Source organism: Bacillus rossius, chromosome 1 (assembly GCF_032445375.1).
Source record: "Bacillus rossius redtenbacheri isolate Brsri chromosome 1, Brsri_v3, whole genome shotgun sequence".
Lineage (NCBI taxonomy): Eukaryota > Metazoa > Arthropoda > Insecta > Phasmatodea > Bacillidae > Bacillus > Bacillus rossius.
The window spans coordinates 21,991,876-22,016,546 of NC_086330.1; the positions used below are offsets into that span (position 1 = coordinate 21,991,876).

The 24,671-nt window shown below is 39.9% G+C and overlaps 1 protein-coding gene across 1 annotated transcript in view; it reads right to left on the reverse strand.

Moving 5' to 3' along the window:
• The window catches only part of LOC134528646 (protein CEPU-1-like), a 360,241-nt gene that overhangs the window by 135,826 nt on the left and 199,744 nt on the right, over nucleotides 1-24,671 (reverse strand). The window contains exon 2 of the mRNA XM_063362444.1: nucleotides 16,285-16,436. Coding sequence (XP_063218514.1) covers nucleotides 16,285-16,436 — 152 coding nt within the window. The remainder of the gene's footprint in view (nucleotides 1-16,284; nucleotides 16,437-24,671) is intronic.

A 24,671-nucleotide genomic window follows, 5' to 3' on the forward strand; every position in this document is an offset into this window, starting at 1 on the left:
CATATAGATCGTCATCTAGTATGACGTCATGTCCGCCATCTTGTCTTTGATGCTGGAAGCCATCATCAATATATCGTCGGCGAGAGTGCGCTGACGCCATGTTAGTTTAGTTCTTATCCGCTAGAGTGCAGTAAATATTTATTACTGTGACACCCGCCATCTTGAAATTTGGCCGCCATCTTGAAAATCCGTAATTATTTAGCTAGAAATTCGGGAAAAGTTCCAAAATTCATTAAATAAATCACTCATTAATTTACATATTGATTCGATCCGCTCCTGTCCTTGGTTCGATCCCTGGCCGATACAAAAAAAATTAAATATAACATCAATTTAACATAATAGTAACAGGTTCGAGGAATTAAACACCGCAAGTTCTTTTACAAACAGAATATTTATTACATAATTTCTATTCTACTACAGGACCACTTAAGAAAGCTAGCAAATTTATAATCAATCATTTAGTTCCGCATCGGTGTGAAATGACTAATTCTTAGCTCCAATCGGTTTATACTAGACAGAGTCCAACCAGAACCTTTACTGACATAGTTCTCCTCTTCTTGACAGAGTTTCTGGATACCGTGTTTAACAGTTTGCTTCACATCGTTAGAACTGTAAATTACTGTAGCCGATGTCTTGAATGCACACTTTTTCACTTTGTCATCTAACGGATATGGCTTTCCATATAGACAGTCCAACCACAAGTTATATTTTAATGGTCCGTTTGTTGCTACGTCATCAGTAAGCTGATTGATTATGTCCTGTCTGATATCATCAAGAAAAGTACAAATGTCCTTCGACTCACCGAACGTATTTAGATAATAGTAGTCTTTCAACGTTCCACGAAATGCAGTCTGCGCCAAGTAGAAGCCATTATCGTTCACTTGTAATGCTCCGAACACAGTCTTAGGTTTAGGTCCATGTTCAGACGTCATAGCAATCGGTTGCTGCGCATCTGTTTTTTTGATTGTACGCTCACGAGCCTTCAATCTAAAGCGAGGAGTCGAAATGTCTGCAGGTAGTTCAGCAGTAGGCACACGGACTTCACCTTTACATATTTTCGCATGTCGTCGCAAACTATCAATTCGAGTAAACCATTCATGACAATCATCACATCGAAACTTTATACGAGAAGGATTCTTTTTAAATTTGCTCCGCTCATGTCTTCGTGCATCATGGGAAAATGTGAACGACATATCACAGTAGCTGCAAGGATACCGTGCTGATGTAGACGAACCTTTCAGACTCGATCCAGATATGGACGTTGCAACAGTAGTACCATTTCCAGGCATACTCTTATGAACATCGACGCATCGCTGTTGCACCGAAACCTTTTCTTTCTGCCGCACAGCAGGACCTTTACATGTCTTCATGTGCGTTTTCATATTATCTTTTCTGGCAAACTGCTTATGACATTTCTCACAAACAAACATTTTACGATATAGGTTCTTGGCACATTCTCTCTTCTCATGCCGTCGAGCATTGCTGCTGTTTGAGAAAATCTTGTCACAGTAACAGCACCGATGTTCATTAGTTGTTGTCGATTCGGCATCCATTGAAGTCTCCATCGAGGGCGAAACGAAGTTCGTCGAGTTTTCCTGCACAGCCAGCACTACCGGGATTAAAGTCTCTTCTGCTGGTGGTATCGCGTCTGTTGAAATCTCCTCCAGTGTTGTCGACGTGGTTGTCAACAGAATCTGCTCCTTCTCCGTCGTAGCTGTCGTAAAGGTTCCCGTAGACGATGGTACAACCTCCATCGAGTTCGACGTTAAAGTCGGTAAAGATGCCATCGAGTTCGCAAGAACAGGTAATTACGTGATTAATGCACCAGAAGAAATAAACTAGGTGATCCTTACACCGCCGACGTCAGTAACAAACTGAGCGCCCTGCTGTCTACGACTCGCTTATATACATGCACCGTATGGAATAATACGCTAGTCAAATCAAGAAACATCTACAATAATACTAGAGTCAAAACAACATTAAAAATAGAAGGACCATCAACAAAAAGGAAGCACATTCTGGAAGCACAATAAAAAAAAGGCAGCACATTTGGAAGCACCGACAACGAAAAGGCAGCACATTTGGAAGCACCGACATCTAAAAGACAGCACCGCCATCGAAAAGGCAGCACATTTTGGAAGCACCGACAACGAAAAGGCAGCACCGTCATCGTAAAGGCACGGACCGCAAGTCCGGGTCATGTCAATATCAGACATATAGACCATGAACTCAGTACACGCAGGAAAAACGGAACGTACACGCAGGAAAACGGAAGGTACACGCAGGAAAACGGAATTTACACACAGGAAAACAGAACGTACACGCAGGAAAACGGAACGTACACGCAGGAAAACGGAACGTACACGCAGGAAAATGGAACGTACACGCAGGAAAACGGAACGTACACACAGGAAACGGAACGTACACGCAGGAAACGGAATGATCACAGGCTCCAAAATTCATTGGCTCCAATATTCATTGACTCCAATATTTATTGACTCCAATATTCATTTACTCCAATATTCAATGGCTCCAATATTCATTAGCTCCAATATTCATTGGCTCCAATATTCATTGGCTCCAAAATTCATTGGCTCCAATATTCATTGACTCCAATATTCATTGGCTCCAATATTCATTTACTTCAATATACATTGACTCCAATATTCATTGGCTTCAATATTCATTGGCTCCATCAGTCATTGTCACCAACAGTCTTTTGGTTCCAAAAGTCTTTTGGCTCTAAATATATTTGGCTAGAATTCTTCGAGTCTAAGAGACTATAAAGCCACATGGCTACGAGTCTAAAATGATCTAGATATTTACGAGTTATACACGGCTTGCGAGGCTAGAGCTACGAAGCTTCTAGTTCACAAGTTTACGTGACTGCGAGGATACAGGACTACAAGTCTACATGAGTACTTGACTACGAAGCTACTCGTCTACAAGGCTCCAATTGCAGCATCTGTCTTCGTCAGAATTTTCTCTCTTGCTCCAACTGCACCACCACCATTATGTTATAAGATTACATGGATACTTGCTTACGTAGCTTCAAGTCTACGAGGCTCCAATGCATCATGACTACGCGACTTCAAGCAATGAGGTTACGAGACTTCGTGAATACGAATCTTCAAGTTTACGAGACTGCGAGGCTACAGAGATACGAAGCCTCTAGAAAAAGAGTTTACGTGACTGCGAGGATAGAGGTCATCAAGTCTACATGAGTACTTGACTACGAAGCTACTCATCTAAAAGGCTCCAGTTGACGTATCTGTCTTCGACGGAATTTTCTCTTTTGTTCCAACTGCACCAACAGCATTATGTTATAAGATTACATGGATACTTGCCTACGTAGCTTTAAGTCTACGAGGCTCCATTACATCATGTCAACGCGACTACGAGCCATGAGGTTACGAGACTACGTGACTACGAATCTTCAAGTTGACGAGACTGCGAGGCTACAGAGCTACGAAGCCTCTAGAAAACGAGTTTACGTGTCTGCATGGATACAGGAATACAAGTATGCATGAGTTCTTGACTACGAAGCTACTCGTCTACAAGGCTCCAATTACTACATTTGTCTTCGACGGAATTTTCTCTTTTGATACATCTGCTCCATCAGCATTTTGTTATAAGATTACAAGGCTACTTGCTTACGTAGCTTCAAGTCTACAAGGCTCCAATGCATCATGACTACGAGACTACGTGCCATGAGGTTACGTGACTATGCGATTGCAAGTCTTCAAGGTTACGTGATCGCGAGGCTATAGGACTACCAAGCTTCCAGAACGTATGGTCTGGCTTGTACTAAAACTCTATCTTTGCTCAACAATGATAAGTTTACAAGCTAGCAGAATCAGTTTATGTATTTTTTAATTTTTTTTTTCCTGTAATTTTATGATATCAAAGAAAACATGTGTCGTTTTTCTCCGTGTGCTTCTGATAATTCTTATCAATATTGTGATGGTTTTCTCCGTGTGCTCCTGATTATTCTTATCAATATTTTGATGATTAATCCGAGTGCTTGCGATCATTCCTGTGGTTTCGGTCAAAGGTCAAGGTCACACCCATCAAAGATGGTCGCCGTAACGTCGCAATCCAAGATGTCGGACCGTGAGAAATCTGAGAAGCACTAGCAGGAAGGACGAACTTCCTTCTCCTTGGAGACTAACGAAGCCATCCTTCTTATGCGATCGATAGTGAGCATCCCGCATATAAGAAATAAATATTATTTACCTGCAAGCAACACGTGACGTCATCTGATGTTGAAAAGCGGAACTACTTGCAGCAAGTACCTTTGCATGAGATAAATTAACTCTCACCACTGAATAGTGATATTGTAGTCAGTTAGAGACATGAAGTTTCGTAGCCGCGCCGCTAATTAGTCATATAGTCTCGTAACCATACGTTCTGGAAGCTTGGTAGTCCTATAGCCTCGCGATCACGTAACCTTGAAGACTTGCAATCGCATAGTCACGTAACCTCATGGCACGTAGTCTCGTAGTCATGATGCATTGGAGCCTTGTAGACTTGAAGCTACGTAAGCAAGTAGCCTTGTAATCTTATAACAAAATGCTGATGGAGCAGATGTATCAAAAGAGAAAATTCCGTCGAAGACAAATGTAGTAATTGGAGCCTTGTAGACGAGTAGCTTCGTAGTCAAGAACTCATGCATACTTGTATTCCTGTATCCATGCAGACACGTAAACTCGTTTTCTAGAGGCTTCGTAGCTCTGTAGCCTCGCAGTCTCGTCAACTTGAAGATTCGTAGTCACGTAGTCTCGTAACCTCATGGCTCGTAGTCGCGTTGACATGATGTAATGGAGCCTCGTAGACTTGAAGCTACGTAGGCAAGTATCCATGTAATCTTATAACATAATGCTGTTGGTGCAGTTGGAACAAAAGAGAAAATTCCGTCGAAGACAGATACGTCAACTGGAGCCTTGTAGATGAGTAGCTTCGTAGTCAAGTACTCATGTAGACTTGATGACCTCTATCCTCGCAGTCACGTAAACTCTTTTTCTAGAGGCTTTGTATCTCTGTAGCCTCGCAGTCTCGTAAACTTGAAGATTCGTATTCACGTAGTCTCGTAACCTCATTGCTTGAAGTCGCGTAGTCATGATGCATTGGAGCCTCGTAGACTTGAAGCTACGTAAGCAAGTATCCATGTAATCTTATAACATAATGGTGGTGGTGCAGTTGGAGCAAGAGAGAAAATTCTGACGAAGACAGATGCTGCAATTGGAGCCTTGTAGACGAGTAGCTTCGTAGTCAAGTACTCATGTAGACTTGTAGTCCTGAATCCTCGCAGTCACGTAAACTTGTGAACTAGAAGCTTCGTAGCTCTAGCCTCGCAAGCCGTGTATAACTCGTAAATATCTAGATCATTTTAGACTCGTAGCCATGTGGCTTTATAGTCTCTTAGACTCGAAGAATTCTAGCCAAATATATTTAGAGCCAAAAGACTTTTGGAACCAAAAGACTGTTGGTGACAATGACTGATGGAGCCAATGAATATTGAAGCCAATGAATATTGGAGTCAATGTATATTGAAGTAAATGAATATTGGAGCCAATGAATATTGGAGTCAGTGAATATTGGAGCCAATGAATATTGGAGTCAATGAATATTGGAGCCAATGAATTTTGGAGCCAATGAATATTGGAGCCAATGAATATTGGAGCTAATGAATATTGGAGCCATTGAATATTGGAGTAAATGAATATTGGAGTCAATGAATATTGGAGTCAATGAATATTGGAGCCAATGAATTTTGGAGCCTGTGATCATTCCGTTTCCTGCGTGTACGTTCCGTTTCCTGTGTGTACGTTCCGTTTTCCTGCGTGTACGTTCCATTTTCCTGCGTGTACGTTCCGTTTTCCTGCGTGTACGTTCCGTTTTCCTGCGTGTACGTTCTGTTTTCCTGTGTGTAAATTCCGTTTTCCTGCGTGTACCTTCCGTTTTCCTGCGTGTACGTTCCGTTTTTCCTGCGTGTACTGAGTTCATGGTCTATATGTCTGATATTGACATGACCCGGACTTGCGGTCCGTGCCTTTACGATGACGGTGCTGCCTTTTCGTTGTCGGTGCTTCCAAAATGTGCTGCCTTTTCGATGGCGGTGCTGTCTTTTAGATGTCGGTGCTTCCAAATGTGCTGCCTTTTCGTTGTCGGTGCTTCCAAATGTGCTGCCTTTTTTTTATTGTGCTTCCAGAATGTGCTTCCTTTTTGTTGATGGTCCTTCTATTTTTAATGTTGTTTTGACTCTAGTATTATTGTAGATGTTTCTTGATTTGACTAGCGTATTATTCCATACGGTGCATGTATATAAGCGAGTCGTAGACAGCAGGGCGCTCAGTTTGTTACTGACGTCGGCGGTGTAAGGATCACCTAGTTTATTTCTTCTGGTGCATTAATCACGTAATTACCTGTTCTTGCGAACTCGATGGCATCTTTACCGACTTTAACGTCGAACTCGATGGAGGTTGTACCATCGTCTACGGGAACCTTTACGACAGCTACGACGGAGAAGGAGCAGATTCTGTTGACAACCACGTCGACAACACTGGAGGAGATTTCAACAGACGCGATACCACCAGCAGAAGAGACTTTAATCCCGGTAGTGCTGGCTGTGCAGGAAAACTCGACGAACTTCGTTTCGCCCTCGATGGAGACTTCAATGGATGCCGAATCGACAACAACTAATGAACATCGGTGCTGTTACTGTGACAAGATTTTCTCAAACAGCAGCAATGCTCGACGGCATGAGAAGAGAGAATGTGCCAAGAACCTATATCGTAAAATGTTTGTTTGTGAGAAATGTCATAAGCAGTTTGCCAGAAAAGATAATATGAAAACGCACATGAAGACATGTAAAGGTCCTGCTGTGCGGCAGAAAGAAAAGGTTTCGGTGCAACAGCGATGCGTCGATGTTCATAAGAGTATGCCTGGAAATGGTACTACTGTTGCAACGTCCATATCTGGATCGAGTCTGAAAGGTTCGTCTACATCAGCACGGTATCCTTGCAGCTACTGTGATATGTCGTTCACATTTTCCCATGATGCACGAAGACATGAGCGGAGCAAATGTAAAAAGAATCCTTCTCGTATAAAGTTTCGATGTGATGATTGTCATGAATGGTTTACTCGAATTGATAGTTTGCGACGACATGCGAAAATATGTAAAGGTGAAGTCCGTGTGCCTACTGCTGAACTACCTGCAGACATTTCGACTCCTCGCTTTAGATTGAAGGCTCGTGAGCGTACAATCAAAAAAACAGATGCGCAGCAACCGATTGCTATGACGTCTGAACATGGACCTAAACCTAAGACTGTGTTCGGAGCATTACAAGTGAACGATAATGGCTTCTACTTGGCGCAGACTGCATTTCGTGGAACGTTGAAAGACTACTATTATCTAAATACGTTCGGTGAGTCGAAGGACATTTGTACTTTTCTTGATGATATCAGACAGGACATAATCAATCAGCTTACTGATGACGTAGCAACAAACGGACCATTAAAATATAACTTGTGGTTGGACTGTCTATATGGAAAGCCATATCCGTTAGATGACAAAGTGAAAAAGTGTGCATTCAAGACATCGGCTACAGTAATTTACAGTTCTAACGATGTGAAGCAAACTGTTAAACACGGTATCCAGAAACTCTGTCAAGAAGAGGAGAACTATGTCAGTAAAGGTTCTGGTTGGACTCTGTCTAGTATAAACCGATTGGAGCTAAGAATTAGTCATTTCACACCGATGCGGAACTAAATGATTGATGATAAATTTGCTAGCTTTCTTAAGTGGTCCTGTAGTAGAATAGAAATTATGTAATAAATATTCTGTTTGTAAAAGAACTTGCGGTGTTTAATTCCTCGAACCTGTTACTATTATGTTAAATTGATGTTATATTTAATTTTTTTTGTATCGGCCAGGGATAGAACCAAGGACAGGAGCGGATCGAATCAATATGTAAATTAATGAGTGATTTATTTAATGAATTTTGGAACTTTTCCCGAATTTCTAGCTAAATAATTACGGATTTTCAAGATGGCGGCCAAATTTCAAGATGGCGGGTGTCACAGTAATAAATGATTACTGCACTCTAGCGGATAAGAACTAAACTAACATGGCGTCAGCGCACTCTCGCCGACGATACATTGATGATGGCTTCCAGCATCAAAGACAAGATGGCGGACATGACGTCATACTAGATGACGATCTATATGCTTTGAAAAAAAGTGATGGGAGTCAGTCTGCTAGCACCCACCACGGGGGGAAGGATCGGTCGCCATTTTTAATTTTTTTTTGCCCTCACCGGGTTCGAACCGAGGACTCCGAACTCCGTGTCGTAAAAATATAATTTTTATAAATCTTTTATTAAAATTTTATTAAATGGATTTTTTTATAATTTTTAATTTTTTTTTCATTAAAACCGGATAATAAATAAAAAAGTTAAAGATGGCGGCCGTAACAAAATTTGCAACGGTGACGTCATCATCCAATATGGCTGCCATGACATCCTTATTTTCAAGGTCGGCGGCTTATAAGCGGCTAGCTCTTAGGAGTTTTAAGCCGCTTTTAGGAGTTTTCGTTTTTTCTAGGGCAAAGCGACTTTTGAGGATTTTCAAAATCCTAATTTTTGAACTGTGGAATTATTTGAGATTTTTTGGCGGAAATTTTTTTCAAAAAACTTGAAATTATGGCGATTTTTGAGGAATTTTGGGCAATTTTTGCCCAATTTTGGTCATTTTTGGCGATTTTTGAGGATCAAATTCCAGGCCAAGGTCAAATGTCAAGGTCAAGGTCATCCAAGATGGCCGCCGTGACGTCAGAGATGGACGTGACGTCAGAGATGTGGCTCGGCTCCCCGCTCCACAGCCTGAAGCCTGTTTTCGGAGGAACATTCGTATACTACTATCGTCACTGCGCGGCGCATGAGGACTTCATCGTGAGACTTTAGTGCATAACACACGTCCGAGAGTGGGGCTTGCGACGTCTGCTGTGAACTGGACTTTCTGCACGACCACGACTCCGCGCCGAGTGAAGTAAGATCGGTCCAGCATTCATTTGTTTGCCGGAACGGACAACTGGTTTCTATTCTGCAATGAAGAAGTGTTTCAAGCTTGCGAGGGCTGAGACATGGAGCTAACTTTGTTTGCCGTGGTGCTCATTTTTTATTAGAAACCAGTTCAGTAAGTTTTGCAATTCAACAGATTGCATGAACTTTCATAGTAATTTGAAACTCAAAATTTTTTTTTGGCATAACAGCTGGTACGTTTTTGTACACTTCCTCCGCGACACAGTGTGTGGATGGCAGTACGAGGCATTGCGCGCTTAGTGTAAATGAGCCTCACGCAACAAACTGGGTGCGCGCCGCGCGCTCAGTGTAATCGCTCCCGCGAATAATTGTTCAAATGAAATGGTCTGACGATTCTTTCTGCCTCTGTTCTTCTGCCAGCAGTGTCTGCGAATAACTTCACTTGACTGTTATTGTTCTTAAAGGAACATTATGCGACGCTTTGTAGTGACAGGAACCGGCTACCCATGTTACTATGTTGGAGGAATGTCAACTTTAGCACATATTACGTGACAAATGCTCTTATAAAAATAAAACTGATGCTCATTTTGCGTGGATAGTTCGTATTCATTAATCATTTGTTACGTCTCGGAAAATGTGTCTAATTCTACTAAATGCGGGTCCAATATTTGCATTTCGATCTCACACGCAATATTGAATTATTCGTTTTTATTCCATTACTTTTATTTAAGGGCTATTTAAGGAATTTTATTTCTATACCTCCCTTGAAGTTTTTGTTCTGCTACAAATACTTTTTAACAGACATTCACTTATTGTTTGTATAATATCTTGGGTGTAAAAAGTCGCGCAAGTGACATAGTTAAGAAGATTTGCGCACCTTTTCACACCTGTGATTTGCGCTGTGAATATCTATTTAAAATATGTGTGGCTGAACCAAAAACCGTAAGGAAGGAATCAGTTTAAAATTTTAGGAATATTCCTTAAATAAAATTAACCAAAAAAAAAGAATTAGAAATCATGGTGTGTATTTGAATTATAAGATTCAGTGATCCAAAATTTAAGTGCGTAGAAATATTCATTGGGTATTGTAAATCAATTATTTAAAACTATATAATATTTTATAAGGGATTGAGTGACGTGACATTACAGTTTCATGCATGGAGAGGAGGGATGAGTGAAGAGAAAAAAGAAAAAAAGTGTGGAGGGTTCCAGTGCTGGAGTTACAACGGTATTACCTGGTCTTCTCCTCACCCGCACACTCTTTCTCTTCCCCCTCCCCCTTTTTTTTCATCGCCCTTTCCGCCCGTGTCGAAAACCCTTCACAGGGGCACCGCGCCAATATGCCCGCGGGTGTTGTTTATGGAATAAAAACTTTATTGTCGCGATAAATTGCGTGCCTCCCTGGTCCAGACCGCGCTGCGCGCTAGAGGGGCGGGCGGAGGGGGGACGGTGGGGGCGAGTTGCGCCCATTTGCACCAACTTGGCGTATCTGGCTCTGCGGTCATCGGGTCCGGCCCTGGGGACATGCGGGATGCCTCACGCGCAAAGCCAGACCCGCTTCTGCTCCGGAGCGTAAATTGAATTTTTTTAAAAAAATCTTTTCTCTCTTTTTTTTCGCTCCGGGCTTAAACAACACTTTTGGGCTTCAAACAAAGGCGCGCCCTTTATTAAAATGACATACATATAATATAGAACGTTCATAAAAGAATATCCCACTTTCAATAACAGTTCAATTTAGACAACAAATCATGCCTTGAATTGAAGGTAAACTAACCTTTTTTTTTTACCCTACAAATGTCTCATATGTGCACTTTTAATTATACAACACACATCAAACCTAAAGTCTAATTCTTCACAAACTTTAGTTAACACGTCCGTAATAATGGAAGCAATGGCCTATTCAATTCTGTTCCTCAACTCTGGCAATTAACACTGCTGGAACGTAGACACAATCTTTTATAAAGCCCCAAAGAAAAAATTCGCATGGCGTTATGTGATGTGAACGTGCAGCCAGCAAAAATGAGCTCTGTCGTCTCGAGCATTACGACCAATCCAACGGTTTTGGACATCGATATTCAACCATTCTAGTACAAAGAGATTCCAATGGGGTAAGACTCCATCATGTTGCCAAATAAAGTTTAAGGTTCATCCTCTACTGATTGGGGAAAGGGCCATTCCTTTGCGCTGCAAGTGAGAAAAAAACAACAAAGCAGTACTCGCGCATGCACTTTTCTAAAACTGTTTCAGTTACTCTTTAATTGTGACCTTGAACCAAAACTATACAATGCTTAAAGTTAATATTATTAAAATTTATAAGAGGACATTATTTTATGGACATTCTTTTATGAACATTCTTTTATGGACTTTTTGTATACTAAAGATTCACTCAAATGCAACTGTTTGCAAATTTGTTTGGAGAAACTACCATAGAAAACCAATGTCAACTAAAATGGTACTGAAAATGTCTTTTAACCTACATATTCGTAATTTTTTTAATGCCATAACTTTACAGCAAACTTCAAAATTTAACGAAATATACAAAAATTTACATATTTAAATAATAATTACCTTAGCATATCCAAGGAATAAATTATTTTAACATGATGTTTAATTTATGAATTTTTTGTAGTATTATAATAATTTCAGCTTTGTGGTTGATTCTTACCTAAACACAACACAAAAGCTTTACATACTTACTGATCGTCTATATAACCGGGAAGATAAAATAAAATTGTAGTATGCTTGAAACAGTATTTTTTCTTTCCAAATAAGCAAAAAGTTATAATTTTATAATAACTTTTAATTCTAAAACTCAAAGCTTGTCACAATAGTGTCAACCATCAAAGTCAAAGAAAATCATCTGAACTGATTTGAATGATAATTGATGAAAATTTAATGTAAAGATGAACCTTGGTGGTGGCAGGTTAGATCTCATTTAGTAGTCAAAAAATAAGGCTTCTAACCTCATATCGCTAATAATTTCATTTTTTAGCACGAGTAAACGATCACTGAAATACTGTCGCTCATCAAGTCACATTATGTGTTGTTTTAATCTTGTGTCTTACTGCTGTCCAAGAATTTTTTTTAAATATAATGTAATAATATTTTTTATATTTTAATATTTAAGTTACATTAATATTATCTGTATAATTGGTTATCAGTCTCGAGACTATTAATCTCACCAAGCGCTGCATTCAGTCTTCGTTGATTGAGGGACAAGTGATATTGTGACAGGACAATGCAACTCGACCGCTCAAAACATACTGTACAGAAAAAAAATTCCTTTGGACACCATTTCCCAAGAAATAGTTTGTAATGCTGCAAGAACCATATTGTTACTTGTACAACACATGAGTACTTATCAACATAGCTACACAGCTAATTGGTTATTTTTGAAAATATACGACATATATTTTTTCGAGATAAAACTGAGTATTTCATACGAAAATTTGCGCCTAAGTTTAAATTTTAATTGACGTTTCATTCAAGCGATATCTTTTTAAAAAACCAATTGTATACATCGCGTATTTAGTAGTTATATTTAATTTGTTTTATTATGATTATTAAGGGGCCCGCCTACCTGGACACGCATACGGTGTGCAGAGCTTCAGGAAAAACAACGCGATTTCAAAACTACTCAAGATATTCGAGTGGGGCCTATTTGCGAATAGCATTTAAGAGTTCGCTGAGGGCCGAAAAGTACTTTTAATTTAGGATTAAGTTTTTAAACTGTATTTTTAGAAGCGTTAAAATGGCTAAAACGCGTGTTTTCAGAGTAATTTTTAGGCATAAAACAATCAGTACAGATTCTTGAAAGCACTTAAAGGGCTTGCATAACACCTTTATCTTCATTTCTCCGCCATATAATTTAACGGTCACCGCTCAAATTTCACAGTTATCCTGTGACGACGAGACGAATGCGCGCCAGTTCAGAGACTTGCGCTTAGAGGCTATACCGCGCTGGAAGTACCAGCAAGCGTCGCGCTTATCATCCCGCCTCACTAACGCACATACACCCCTGACGAGGCGGGCCCCTTAATGTGCGCAGTTATACTGTAATGTTATTCAGGGAACGGTTTACAAATAACTTAAACTATTCGAGGTACTGGGACAACACAAATCATAAATGGCCAGGCACGAATACGAACCAAATTTTACTGCGAACACTATTTTGTAGTGATACAGTTTTTTTCATGAAAATGTATAAATTTACAAATATCTTTATTTTTGTATTAATATTTCCGTTCAATTTACAAAACGTTTTTACAGTGCATGAACCGACACAGCACCGAAACGGAGCCCGAAGTTGGATGGTAGGGGGGCCTGTTCCTTTACCACATTCTAAGCCAATACTATTAGACAATTGTATATCTAATATTTTTTTCAGTAAGCACGTGTGCTAAAACATTGTTAGAATCTACAGTAAATTTACGCCCTTTTTAACGAAGAATGCGCTTGAAATAAACGAAGGGTTCTCCGCAGTTCCAGACAACTAGATCTTCGTGGAAATTACGTCATACTTCCACCTTCGAGTTCTGTGGTTCGTTGTAAACAGAGTTAAAGTGCACGTGAAGGAAGATTTGTTACCTTTCTGGCAACTTGAGAAGTTTATGAAGGTTTAGTTTTATTTGAGGACTCCCAGATTATTCTTGTGATTTCAAGCAGAAAGTAAGATACTCACATGATTTACGTAGACGTCATTAAATTTAATAACATCCTTTAACGATTTGTAATCAGTATTCTTGATTGACTAAATAATAAAAAAAATTTAAAATGTACCATTATCCAAATATGTAGGATTTACAGTAAACTAGTTAGTGTAAGGGGGGGGGGGGGGGCGAGAATCTTAGGCCCAAGGGTTTTGAGCGTGGGAGTAATAGACAAAGGTCATCCCCTAGTTATAGGATTAGTAGCATGCAAAACACGGATAACTTGATAATACTGTAATATTCTATCGTGTGATTGAACTGATATTAAATAAAAGTAAATATGTGGGATCTATGTAACATTGGTTAGTTGATAATAATTAGGTCTCAAAAGAAAATCATCTAATTAAATAATAAATGTAATGGTATTTATTATATTTATTCTCAAATAATCTTAGAGTAAATTTATGACAACTTTTAATTAATAATCCATTAAGTAGACATATTATAGCAAATAAACAGAAAAAGTAAATAATTATTTTAAATCAAATTACATGCAAATTTACCTATCTCGATGACCCATTGATACTGATGAATTTTTCATCATTTAATTGTAAGTACGTGAGACTCTAAATTGATTAATATTTTTAATTTTTGAATAAATATGCTCCGGCTTAGTTCAGGGGAGGCACAAAGGAGACATCGTTCTCCCAAGACTTCTGGTCTCGTCCTCGACCTCTTCAGGATACTCGTACAGTCTTGCTGCAGAACAAAAAAAAACTAACTACGACCCAGGAGGAATACTACTGAAGACCACTCTTCTGGTCATCTTTCAGGATGGGCTGAAAAGTCTGTATATTGGTTGTATCTCACCAGCGTCGACAGGAATCGCTGCATGCAGAAGATCGGTCGTCTTGAAGCACACAAATGCAGATTACGATTCCCTATAGCCCGTTTGGGGTAAAGTCGGACTGTCTTTACTGAATACTGACAGAAAAGCTAGCTAAATATGCGATCGCAGCGTCTCTTCTGGTACTCTGCGCTCAATTCCCGCATCCAGGAACTGCAGAACGCACGGGGGAATTCCGCTCGCTTAGCCGATCCAAATTTCCAGTCTCTCCTTTTTTTATCACTATCAAACAACCAAAAAAAAAATGTCCGCCCCAGCGAAACATACCAACCAACTAGGAGGAATAAATCAACAAACTCTTTCTTTACCTGACGAGAATGCAAAACTTAAAGACTCTAGCTAATAGCGCCCATATGCTGAATCGGTCATAGACAGAACAATATATATGAATTAATTTTGATAAAGAAGACTAACATAACAAATATCGCTGACACCTAGTTACTTGTAGCGTATTTCTGGGTCATCGCACTCACTATTACCATGCATTAAAGACAAAATTTATACATATTCTTAGTTATATAACAAAATATACATGAAGCTAAAACATGATAATAATAAAAATAATAACAAACATGTTAACATGCTTCAATGGTTACAATACTAAAAGAATTTTCCTTAAAGGGTATTAGGCCTCGCCATCTTGCAATTTCAAATATTTTGATACCGCTTGAAATAAAGCTCCCGTGCTCAAAATATTTTGGCCTTACATAGCATAAGTATATGACCTAGCTTTGGCTACTTGTTGAAGTCAAAACTTGTGAACTGGTGTGACTGCTTGTAGTCTGCAGCGTGAAATAATTAGTTATTTCCACGCGTCGCTTGCAGACTAGAGCCTGTTAGTAAACACTGTGGTCGCAAAAAGTTATAGACGGTCTGTGAAATATGATTTATGCCTTGACATGCCAAAAAAAAAAACTGGGATAAATAGAGTTAAAATAGAATTATAGAAAAAATTGAGAAAAGTCCAAGATGGCGGGACAAAATCATTTTTTTAACATAGATAAGACGTTATTACACTCCAGGATTTTTTGGGGGAGGGGTTTCCCCCACCCTCCATAAGTATCCAAAACCACGCCTTCAGTAGATCTCAGCTGCAGGAGTTGGTTACGGTAAATGTAATTTTTTGACGTGACAACGTCTAATAAATCGATGAACGCCGGCTGCACGCACGAAAAAGTGTGCCGTTACGCACATTGTCCCGTTACGCTGTGTCCCGTTACTCTCATTGTACGCTTGCGCCGCATCGATCTCTCTTCCACTCGATTGGAACAACCATCGATTTGACTTTTTTCGAGGCACATTAAACTTGAAACACTCCCATTCGTTTCCTAATTTTCCTATCATCGTCCTATCCTAACAGAATAACACAGATTGGAAGAAGTTAAATAGCGAACGCTTATAAAAGTTATAGTTAAAATAATCTCTTCGTTAAAGTAATAAACATATTTTAATTAATGAGTGCAAATAAAAGTAAATTCATCAATTAAATTGTGGACTTCATTTCACTCCATTTTATCCATACAAAATAGTGATAATTCAATAAAAATTATTCAATTTTATTCATAAAAGTGTGTAATAATTTCATCAATGTTTTATTATGACGTTGTCACGTTAAACTATCGTCCGTAAACCGACTTTACAGACAACCAATGTTTTGTTTTTATCGCAGTGTTGGTATAGTACTCGCCACTCGGTCGCCCAGGTTGGCCACCTCGCACGGCAGGTAGGCCGTCTCGCCCAGCAGCGCCGTGACGCTGGCGTCGGCGGGCCGGAACTCCGGCGGGGGGGAGTCGTCCTGGGGCTCGCGCCAGTCGCGGCTCGGCGTCCCCCAGGAGTAGCCTGCGCACGGCACGAGCACAGGGGCGGGTTGGCGGCCGGTCTCCCATCTCCCACCAACCCCATTCAACCCCCTCAAACATCGAAGTAGCTTGGCTTCTGGGTTGTAGCCGTGTCCTCGGCGAATAACTCACCGAGGTCGACATTGCAGTCGCCATCATCAGGGAGCACTCACCTACTGAGATTCTTACCAGTTGTCCTGCCTTAATATACCTACTCTCACCTGAGGAGAAGGTGCTTCCTGATTGGCTGCCGCTGTGGGACAATCGGAGCCTTCCTTTCTTCTGGTTGGCTGGGCTGTTTTGCCAAACAGGATAAAAGCAAAAAATATGTTTAGACCTGAAAATAAATTGCTGTCTGATGATGGCTGTAGAACTATGTATGTTTTGAGGATTTCTAAAGAGTGGATTCCATGGAATATAAAGGCAGGACAACTGGTAAGAACCTCAGTAGGTAACTAACTGCTCCCTGATGATGGTGACTGCAATGTCGACCGAAACTTGTGACTGCCCCCCTGATGATGGCGACTGCAATGTCTACCGAAACAGGTAACTGCTTGCTCCCTGATGATGGCGACTGCAATGTCGCCCGAAACAGGTGACTGCTCTCCTGATGATGGCGACTACAATGTCGACCGAAACAGGTGACTGCCCCCCTGATGATGGCGACTGCAATGTCGACCGAAACTTGTGACTGCCCCCCTGATGATGGCGACTGCAATGTCTACCGAAACAGGTAACTGCTTGCTCCCTGATGATGGCGACTGCAATGTCGCCCGAAACAGGTGACTGCTCTCCTGATGATGGCGACTACAATGTCGACCGAAACAGGTGACTGCCCCCCTGATGATGGCGACTGCAATGTCGACCGAAACAGGTGACTGCTTCCCTGATGATGGCGACTGCAATGTCGAACGAAACGTTGGTGAATTATTTGACAAGGACACGGCTACAACCCAGAAGCCAAGCTACTTCAGACAATGACTGTGAAAGCCTGCGAACACCACAAACATTATACACATCGTCCATTTGCGGCAACTTATTTGCCATTGAAAAAAAAAAGGATTATGTGCGAGGTGTTTTCCTAAATTAATGAGAGTGATTTTTAAAGTAAATGCATATTTATTGAAAACAAAATTACAATTCAACAATATCTCCAACGAATTATGAACCTCAAGAACATATACAGCGGTTTTCCAGAGATTTTTCCACCCGTCACAGCAATAATGGGTGAAGTTATTTTCTGTTGCGTCTTGTGGAGAGTGCTTGTTTGGATGTCCCGAAATGAGTCCCCTGGAGATGAAATTTCAGCTTGGAAAAAAAAGAAGAAAAGTATCTTTACTGTAGGTATATTGGCTGGGGAATTGTTGGTAAGTTTTTCTGAAGGAAGTAGGATCCATGTAGAGGCTATCTCCGGCCTCACACTCAAAACTCTCTTCTGCAATCGTTCAAGGATTTGTCGATAAAAAGTCTGGTTGATCGCGGTTCCTTGATGTAGGCCTACGAACTGTTTGTGAGAAACTCCTTTTGTGTGAAAAATAAATCAACATCGTTTCCACGCGTAAACTTCCCACGCGCGCTTCTTGAAGACAACACACTTTGCAACACTGCCCGGTCCATACGCGAATTTTTGTCGCATAATAAACGTACCGACACAACGTCAGCCACCCTGCAGTCCAGATCTGGCTCCCTGCGACTTTAATCTTTCTCCCAAGCTGAAATCGCATCTCAAGGGAATTCATTTAGGGACAATCAGGGACAAGCTGTGACGAGCACCCTACGCAAGACTTAACAGAAAATGAATTCGCCCATTGCTGTGAAGAGTGGAAAAATCATTAGAAGCACTGTATAACTTTTCAATGATTATACTTTGATAGAGATAAAATTTAATTGTAATTTTTCCAATAAATATTCTTCTTTGAAATCACTCTCATTACTTTTGGAACGTACCTCGTATGACACGAGGCACACAAATTTTAATCTAAGGTGTAGCTTCCGTGGCCAGTCTTTCGTGGCGTCTGGGTTTGTCACGTTACTGAAAATTATATGCCTGACATCTCGCATGCCTCGTGGCAGCTATCCACCTGAGGATGGCTGAAACAAGGCAAGCCGAAACGTTGGCCACATCATTTTCGTGGGCATTGTATCAACCCAGAAGCCAAGAAAAAGTTACACACAAAATAAACAAAAAATAATGCAAAGAATTGTCAATTATTGAGTACTGACATATTATATCCATCACAAATTTCTGGAGCATAAATATGGTGGTGTAGTAAACTGTATAAAATTGTATTACAAAATATGTTAAAGAGTCTCCTATCTCTGCATATCTATCATTTCCCATCTATATAATAGGATGAGATAAGATGTCAAAAATTTTCATGTGATGGTATAGCCGCTTCGTTACATATTTCTTGGAGAAAAATATTTTTTTTATTTTTTTTGTTCACAATATTAAAATAATATCATGTTATATTTTATGTGTACATATATTTTTATGCGTCATGCTCATGCGGAAAGGGCCGTGAATTCAAATCCGGATCCCCTACATTACTTCTAAGGGCGGTATTCCAAGACGTTCGGGTAAGGTAGCGAATAAGCACTGCCTTGTTGGGATACAACCGTGACATAACTCGCTGGCCGTATTCCAGGTCGTGACCAAACCGAATCTCAGTAAAGAAACAAATCGACAACCGTTTAAATAAACGGTGCCCTGCGAGAGGCTATAAACTGGTTCCAACGCATTCGATACAGCTGTTACCGCAATAATACTAGAGATAGCAGCACCATTACACAAATATTTAACGGCCTCTCTAATATTCAAACGTACTTTTAAAAATATACTTATTACTTGTTATGACCATTAAAGTGTACAAAATGTGTTTCATGATAGTTTCGCTATCATGAAGTTTCATTAGGCACACCAACACGCTTGATACGTACCCCGAAAATCAAAAAAATTAATATAAACGAGTTAATGGCACCAGACGCGGGTCCGCCATCTGGATAAAATCCACGAAAGAGTCAGCTCTGCGCATGCGCGGAATTTGGGCAACAAATCGGCAACGGATACGACACAAAAATCTGTTCCTTAAAAATAATGGACTGGCCGTGTCCTATCGTGCCCTAGGAATACGGTTAGGGAACATCTGTAGCATATTTAACACCTAAACCCTTAATTTTGTGTTTTGAATACCGGCCTATGTCATGAGCACCGATTTCTTAATTAAGAGGAAGGTTCTGAGCCCGCTATAGTGTTGGAGGTTCCTTGGTCTATCACCGTATCACATAACACCTCACATTTAACTATACTTATTTCGTCCAAATACTTATACAGTCAAATTATTTTCAATTAACTTATACAACTCATGGAATGCCAGCGCAGAAGCTTATATTTTGTAATTTTATGGCGCTTTAATGCACCAGGAAGTTAATACTTTCATTTTTTAAAGACTCAATAAAATTTCCTAACTGAAATAATTTTGCAACAAATTTACCTACAAACTGGATGCATCTCCTTTTAATTTACAAGTGAAAATACTTCCAGCTAAAAGCTTATAAATTCCTTGCTCCGCTATAAACATTTTACGTCGCTGTTCATTTTTGTTTTTTTGTTTTTTAACTTTACGGGCGTACGCCGCTTTCATTCTTGGCTGAGACGCCGAGGCGCGGGGCTTAACGAAAACCAGAAGTTATTTGTAACTACGAAATTCGCCGAGTCGTAATCGCGGCGGCAGAGGCAATTTCGGGATCGTTCAAAGGCGAGGAAGGAAAAAGACGGAGGGGCGTGCAGAAATTAGATTATGCAAAGAATTGAGGGGGGAGGAACGGAGGGCGTAAAAGTCCGCGGGTGGACTAAAGGACGGGAAGGGAGAAGGAAAGGGTGGAGGGGAAACAGGAGGAAGCTGGGGCAGGCAGTCAAAGCACGCAACTTTCAGAAAAAAGATCCGTTGGCAGTCTGGGAAGTTTCGGTTGCGGGAAAGGTGGAGCGGGAGGGTGAGGAGGGATGGCAGATGGTGGTTGTTACGACGCTCGCTGCCGAATGTAACGCCCGTAACGCCCTCACGGGCCGTGTTCCCACACAAACTTGCAGGAAACCCTCCCTTATTCAACCCCTTCTTTCTCGTTAAACATACCACGCCGCCTCCCCATCCACCGAAATTTTGAGTCGAACCCAAGAGGGGGAATGTTTGTATACTACGCCAACTAGAGCATGGTTTCTGTTTAGAGGATGGAATACGTTCAAGTGGATTTTAGCTGCCTGTGATCAGGGTACGATGTCTATAAACAGAAGTTTGATCCTGGTAGTCTTGGTTCGTGCTTGCTTGAAGATATTGTAGACAAAACGTCTGTGCTAGGATGCTTGCATGTAGTAAGGAATAGTCAAGAGATGGCATATGGCTTTGTTGAAGTCACTTTTTAACCTCACCGATCCCCAGATCACGACAGTCAAAAAATTGCGAAACGGTGCTTGACCACCTCGGATGATGGTTGTTTATTACGAGTAAGGGAGGTGTTCCAAGACGTTCGGTTAAGGTAGCGAATAAGATCTGCCTTGTTAGGTTACAATCGTAACCTAACACGTGGGCCATATTCCAGAACGTGTCCGAATCGAATAGGTGCCCCTTTTAATTAACGGTGCCCTACGCAAGGCTAGAAACTGGTTTCAACTCATTCTAGCGGACGTTTCGCAGCCATCGATACTATTGTTACAGCAAAAATATTATACATAGAAGCACCATCGCACAAAAATAGAACCGCCATTCGAAATTCCTCAAGTACCTTTTTAGTTGCTATTATTTATTGCTATGGTCATTAAAGTGTACAGAATGTATTCCAGGATAGTTTAATTAGGCACACCCGCACGCTTGGTGCGTCCCTAAGATGTTCACAAGAGTGGCTATATACGGGTTAATGGTGCCAGACTCGGGTCCGCCATCTGGAGGAAATCAACGAAAAAGTGAGTTCTGCGCATGCACATAATTCGGGCAACATATCGGCAACGGATATGACACAGAAATCCGTTCCCTAAAAATAAGGGATTGACTGTGTCATATCGTGCACTAGGAATACCATTAGGGTACAAGATTAGCATATCCAACACCTAAACCCTTATTTAGGCAAACACTACTCTTCGCCAAACATTGCCCAGACTACCATCTAGATATAAAATGCCTTCACGCAGTAACTATTCCGTAGTGCGTGCATGACCACCCCTACCATACATCACTATACCTTAAATGTTAGGTTATATCTATCTCCTGTTATCTTGCCATCGAGAAGAAAGGCTAGGACGGATTAATGAACTAACTTCGTGTTGGAAAGAGGCAGAGGCGCACCCAGGAATTTATTTTGGGGGGGGGGTTTGAAGTTTTTTTTATGAAGGAACATCGGTTTCAAAAATAAAGATGTCCTCCGGGAAAATTTGGATTTCTAGGTGAAAATTTGTGCTATTTAAGAAGTCTTTGTATCAAATTATTAAATATACTGTGGTAGAAAAAAGAATAATTTTTAGTACGGTACTAAATTTTGTTTTAGACAAGAATGAAACAAAGATACCTTTATCAAACCCAGGGTCTTATATAATGTCTAGTTAAAACTGCAGAAATACAGTCCAAAATTATGCAAAAATTGAGATAAACTTAGCGCACAAACAATTCTTAGTTTTTATATAGGTACTAACACAAACTAATTTGTAAAAAAAAATTAAAGTAATTCACGGTAGCAGACTACAAATGTAATACTACAATAACACTGATCAGCGATCACCAATCTTTACTACTGAAGGCCCGAAGCCAAAGGAAAGGAAAAATATATATCGAAATGAAGTAACTACAATTGTTTACACTATGTGTTAAGTTCGCGCATTACACACTTTAAAGGTAATATATTATTAATCTTTTACTGGTTATAGTAATTTTGGAAGTCTCTAATTTTCAGGAATACACTTTTTTTTTTCCGTCTAAATCTAATCTAGTATAATACATACCAAAGTTCCGTCTGTCCTTCCAGGAAACAAAAGCCTCATATTTAACAATGCTGCATCAGTTCTGTCAAATACAGTTGATGATACATATTGCAGACATAATGAATGAAATGTTCGTGGTACACTATTAAAAAAAACACTACTAAAAACTATTATTCACGACAAGGCAATATTATTATTTTAAACAAATATCCATTCTTCTTGATTTTTCCGCCATTTTGTCCAAAACTGTGTCAACTGATGGTGTCAAGTTCCTGTATATATGCAGGAGAGATAAACCATTTAACCTTGTTTCAGAAGTAGAACTTCCTAAATAACTTTTCAGTCTACGCAGAGTGGAAAAAGTCCTTTCATTTTCAGCAGTGGACACAGGTATTACTGCTAATATATGCAACAAAATTCTAATGTTCGGTAGCATGTTTTCATCACAATGCTTCAGAGCACTTAATGCATCCTTTGGCCTGTCGTCATTGTTCAGCCTAGCAATAGCTCTGTACCAAAACCTCAGCTCTATTTTTAGTTCGTCAGTTGTACCATGCAAGTCATTTTTGTAGAACATCACCAAAGACTGAAAGTCATTCAATGTTTCCTCAGAAAATTTGGTGGGATCTGTTGGCAACAATGTTTGGAATCCTGTCAATATTAACCTGTGTTTTGTAAATCTCTCCTCCAAATTATTTATGAATGCATCTAAAAACGGGATGAATATTGCGACTCGATAATAGTCCTCTGAAGTATCAGTTTCCACATTGCATCTCAACGTTTGCTTGCCAACTGTCCTTGGTTTGTTCATTTGAAAATCAAAGTTTTCAGCCTTTGTTGCGACATTAGTAAATAACTTGGTGAACTCAGCGTCTGCATTTTCTCTGATATTTCTTATCTCCTGTAGTGTATCCTCTGCAAGATCACATGCCTTTTTCAAATCAACATTTCTTTGTTGTAGTAGCTTACATAAAATGCTGCTGTAGGAAAATACCTGATTTATAACATGCAGAGCAACAATTAAATCAACATTTTTTACTGTACAATTTAACTGGTGTGCAGCATTATCAGAATCTTTATCTGACCATTCAGAAATTATTCCTAGAGCCAAAACAATGCCATCATATAACTCTAGAATAATTACAACAGAGTTGTACCTTTCAACCCACCTAGTGGCACACATCTGTTTCAGTCTTTCATGGCTAGAACAAACTTCTGCTTTTTTCAAACATTCATCCAGTACACCCTGTCTTTTAGGGGTGTGAAAAAAGTCATGCAACTTACCAATTGTACCCAAACAATTTCTAATTGCTGTAATACCACAGGAATTCGATACAGCTAAGTTTAAGGAGTGTGCAGCACAATGAACATACAGTGCCTGTGGATACAAAGACTGAAAATGGGCCTGTACGCCATTGAATTTTCCACTCATTGCAGCTGCTCCATCATATCCTTGACCACGCACCTTGCTCTGATCTACTCCAAGAGCCTTAAGCTTATCAATCATTGCAAATGCAATCCCTTTGCCTGTGACATCTTCAAGAGGTATGAACTGCAAAAACAGTTCCTCAACATTAGATGTTGTAGAATCTAGACAACGAATGCAAAGGGACATTTTCTCAACACAAGAAATGTCTGTCGTTTCATCAAGCAGCACAGAAAAAAATGACAAATTAATCTTGGCTACCAATACATCAAGAATAATGCTGTTGCTTATTTCAATAATTTCGTTTTGAATTTTCCAACTAGTGTACAATGCATTGTTTTTACTGTTAGATAATGACTTCTGGAGGCTGTCGTCGTATTTTGCCCTGTATCTTAACAGCTCTCTGAAATTTCCTTCATTTACCTTAGTATCATCATCTCCAACTCTTCCAGTATCCCGATGACCTCTTAAACTCAAACCTTGTCTTCCACAGAAGAGCACTGACTCAATAATGGGTTTTAATTTACTTCTGTTCTGCAAAATTTGTTTCTTTTTTTCTTCATTTAGTTGCAAATCAACTGGATCTTGCTATTTTGTCTCAATCATCATTATGATGCTGGCTGTCTCAACATTTTCCTGGTGATACGAACTTAGTTGGTGTTGACTGAAACGTTCTTTTGCTTTTTTCCAGTTACAAAATTTTTCATAACACAACTGCCCTAGGTTTTGGTGACTTCCTTTACCAACACATTTTTTGTTGAACAGAACACAAAACTTGCAAAATGCTCCATCAACTTTTTTTGAGTAAGTTAACCACTTCCATTCAACCAACCACTTGTGCTGAA